This window comes from Brachypodium distachyon, chromosome 3 (genome assembly GCF_000005505.3).
Source record: "Brachypodium distachyon strain Bd21 chromosome 3, Brachypodium_distachyon_v3.0, whole genome shotgun sequence".
Classification (NCBI taxonomy): domain Eukaryota; kingdom Viridiplantae; phylum Streptophyta; class Magnoliopsida; order Poales; family Poaceae; genus Brachypodium; species Brachypodium distachyon.
Genome location: NC_016133.3, coordinates 23,071,125 through 23,074,846, shown reverse-complemented (window position 1 = coordinate 23,074,846; position 3,722 = coordinate 23,071,125). Strand labels below are relative to the sequence as shown.

The following is a 3,722-nucleotide window of genomic DNA, read 5'->3' as shown; positions in this document are numbered from 1 at the left end:
TGCTTGCCTTTTTCGTGTGTTCGCGAAAGCCTAAAAATTATTTTTGTAAAAAACCTAATTTGGTTTGATAAAACAAATCCGGGTTTAATTAGACCACTCGCCTCTTGTCTTGTTTGTTGCAAAAATCTAAATTAGCAAAACGTGTATTTTTGTTTGAGGCTTTTGTTGGCCCAAAAGCCCGCTAAGCCAAACCCTAACCCTACCTTTTTAATCCCCTCTCCTTTTTCTTTTTCTTTTTTTTTCTTCTTCCCTTTTTCTTTTCCTCCGCCGCCGCTCTCCTCCTTCTCCCTGGCCGACCCCCTTCTTCTTCCTCTTCCTGCCGCCGCCGCCTGAGTTCCCTGCTCCGCCCTCCACCGCGCCGCCCGCGCTCCACCACGAGCCGCCTCCACCTCGCCGGCCGCTCCGCCCTCGCTCCCCCCGCTGCCAAGCTCCTCCGGCCGCGCCTCTCCACCACACAGACGCCGCCTCCATCTCCCCGTCGCCCGCGCGCCTCTTCCTCCTACGCGCCCGGCGCCTCCCCTTGCTCCTGGCCGCCTCTCCCCATCGCTGGCGACCGACTCCCGCGCCCAGGGCTCCCCGCGCCTGCCCGCGCCTCCGCCTCTGCCTCCGCCTGGCCGCCCGCGCGCCCCGTCTCCACCGAGCGCCGCCTCCACCTCGTCGCCGCGTCCGCCTCCCTCTTCCCCTGCTCCCTTTTACTCCGGCCTCCTCTGCTGCCCAGCGCTCGTGCGCCTCATCGCCAAGCCCAAGCCAGGTCCAATCCCAGGCCCATGGCCTTCTTCCCCTTTTTCTTTTCTTTTCTGTTTTTTTTAAATTGTGTCCCTTATGTGTTGGCCCTGCCTGTCAGCCGCTTGCTGTTGCCGCTGCTGTGTTGCCATTGCTTTGCGACGAGACGCCTCGCTGCTGCATGTGTTGCTGCCACACATGGTCGGCACCGTGGAGACCAACATCGTCTCGAACCTCCAAGCCGGTCCCGTGAACCACTACTTCCCTTACGACGACTATGTGGCCTACATCGCCTACATGTACGACTACTTCGACGACGTTGACTACATCGACTACGCCGTGGTATGCTACAAAGGTAGAACCTTGGAGCGATCGTTTCGTGTCATAGACCCGTACGTTGCGAATAGTGAAATGCATGTGTTGTATGAGATGCCCGTGATTGTATCGATAATATTAGTTGCAGGTACGTCGTTGCCACCGGCGTGTGCAACCCCGTTCGACTCGTTTGTTTGGTGTTGTTGTTTTAAAGCATGCATCGCACCTACTCATGTCATGATCATACGTGCTAAAATAACTATAACCTTGTTGTTCGTAGATAATTAATTAAATGTTCTCTTTGCATATGGAGTTGTGTGAATGCTATAGATAGATGTTCGGACTCCATTTAACTTGGTAAATGATATATTGGATTACTTTCGGAATCCTTAAAATGCCACGCATCATTCTTTGATTGCGCATATTAATTACCATATGTATCTTGTATGCTTATACTTTCCTTTTATGTCGTGTATTTGCTTCTGCCTCGCTAGTCTTCGATTCCTACGACGACGACTACACTTGTGTTCTTCTTCCAGGATTCTTGCTCAATTCCGGGCAATTGAGTACTCCAGCCAAGCAGTCCTTCCTTGACCATGTTGATTCTACCTATTGCTTCTCCTTCAATCTTGCATTAAGTTACGATCTCAGTCTTGTCACGATGCCTCTAGGTTGCATAGCTTATTAGTCAGCTCTACTTATTGCCCCATGTCTTGTTACTTGTCTTAATACCATGTCACACATGTTTGTTGTTGCCCTACATCTTGGTCATTAGATGTCATACTTAGTTGCGAGTCTAGTGTCCTTATATCTGGGGTTTCACAATTGCTACATCCACATGCTACTTTCTGTATTTAAATTGCAATTATTAAACTGTGATATGATACTAAACTGTAACAAGGCAACGATGGGAGGCCGTGCTCTAACGCATTGGTGATTTGTTCCATTTGCGCCGACCTAAGGACTGAGTTCTCGTTTTCGCCGATCCAAGAAACTTCGCGCTAACCACTCGTGGGAGAATATATGGGTTCCCCCTCGGCTTAGCACTCGTTTCATAGCTCTTCCAGGGGCCACATAGTTCGGGCGTTCCATTTGGCATTTGCATTGCATGCACACAGAGATTTGTGGAGACTTGTTGGTGACTTTGCATTCATATAGGAATTGCGGCACTAGTCTGGAGCGGTTATCCTGCGGGCTCTGAACCACTACCAGTTGTCCACGCAACTCTTGAGTCCGTACGACGCTTCGACCGGGCTCTCGTTTCGGATTAGACTCAGTTGGGTGGTCCCCTGGATTAGTTGTGAGGCTTGGAAATGTCGTGTTGTCCAATCCTGCCGACACACGTCTTTGTGTGTTCCTACTCGAGTGGCAACAAGGGTTGGACGAACGTGTACGGGTAAATTGGCACACTTTGCAGGGATAAATTTTTCGGAAAGCCGTGTCCGCGGTTATGGACGACTTGGTTGGTCATTACTTGATCATAGAGAACTTAACCAACTTAATCTCATAAACTTGAGTAGTAATTAGTCTTAATCATGGATATGCTTAAAACTGCTTAAGTGTGAGTGTCCTTTGGATTGCTTCCTCACAGGGTGTTGAGGGGGTGATATGAGGATTATGTTGTTTTGGTGTTTAGTAAATAGTTTAATCACCTCACTTAGTAGACGCTTCTCATCCTCTCATTAGACGTTGTTATTAGAGTGTCTCTCCAGATATCTGCTGCTGCATAACCTCACTTTACCCTCCTTTGAGACATGTTGCATATTAGCATAGATCTCCCCGTAAGTCTTGCGAGTACTTTGTACTCAGTTGCTTTGCAACGTTGTTTTCTTCAGAGGTTCCAGCAGAGCAGGTGAGCCGCTAGCTTCTTCATGGAGCACGACGTTGGTTTCGATGTTTAGCCAGGAGATCCAGATCAGGGTTCTGAGACTTGTGGCGGGTTTCCTTCCAGCTTCCAGCCTCTTCAGGCCATGCTGTATTCTTGTCCGTACTCGGGCATAATTCGACTTCCACTGATGTAATGATGTAATGTTGGGACATGTGTCCTCTCTTTGTAATAATTGTTATTCTGCTCCTTGTATGAGCTTTGTAATTACTCTCTTCTGTAGAGTTTTGGTAATGATATTCATGTTGCAAAACCCTACGATGAGCACAATAATGCATGTATGTATTGAAGTGTTTATCGTAGGTTAAGAACCTGAGGCTTGAATTATGCAAAGGTTAGCAATTTGGGGCTAAATTGCATAATTCCGGTCCCGAGGTCTTACAGTATTCACCTGGGGCAGCAAATTTCTATGGCTTAGAAATGGCAATTTGTATTTCTTAGAATTGGCAATTTGTGTTCGTTAGGGGCGACAACAAGATATGGTTTTTTTGGTTTGTTTTGAATGGAAATGGTAGCTTGATTTGAAGTGGAGAAGATGCATAATACATTTGTGGGAGTTAGATTTTGGCCGAAACGGGGTGGATATGGTTATTTGTGTTTAATAGGGTGATAGTTTGTGTTCATTAGATGTTGACAATATGTGATTTCCTGACATGGTTATTTGCGTTCATTAGAGATGAAATTTTCTTATTCATTAGGGTTGAAATTTTCAGGTGATATTTTTTTTACTGAAATATATTATTTTTGACATGCTTAATTGTGTTAATTAGAGTTGACAATTTGTATTCATTAGGGGTGG

The 3,722-nt window shown here is 46.8% G+C and overlaps 1 protein-coding gene across 3 annotated transcripts; it reads left to right on the top strand.

Moving 5' to 3' along the window:
* Nucleotides 1-297: 297 nt before the first annotated feature.
* LOC106866381 lies at nucleotides 298-2,933 on the top strand. Of its 3 annotated transcripts, XR_002964385.1 has the most exons (3): nucleotides 298-751; nucleotides 845-1,078; nucleotides 2,874-2,933. XR_002964385.1 is itself a non-coding variant. In XM_024460512.1 (2 exons), the coding sequence occupies exons 1-2, from the start codon at nucleotides 823-825 to the stop codon at nucleotides 1,724-1,726; spliced, it is 450 nt and encodes a 149-aa protein (XP_024316280.1). In that variant the 5' UTR covers nucleotides 758-822; the 3' UTR covers nucleotides 1,727-1,790. The 3 variants fall into 3 exon arrangements, 1 of the variants encoding a protein (XP_024316280.1); XR_002964384.1 differs by lacking the exon at nucleotides 298-751 and having other exon boundaries at nucleotides 758-1,078; XM_024460512.1 differs by lacking the exons at nucleotides 298-751; nucleotides 2,874-2,933 and adding an exon at nucleotides 1,533-1,790 and having other exon boundaries at nucleotides 758-1,078.
* Nucleotides 2,934-3,722: the final 789 nt, after the last annotated feature.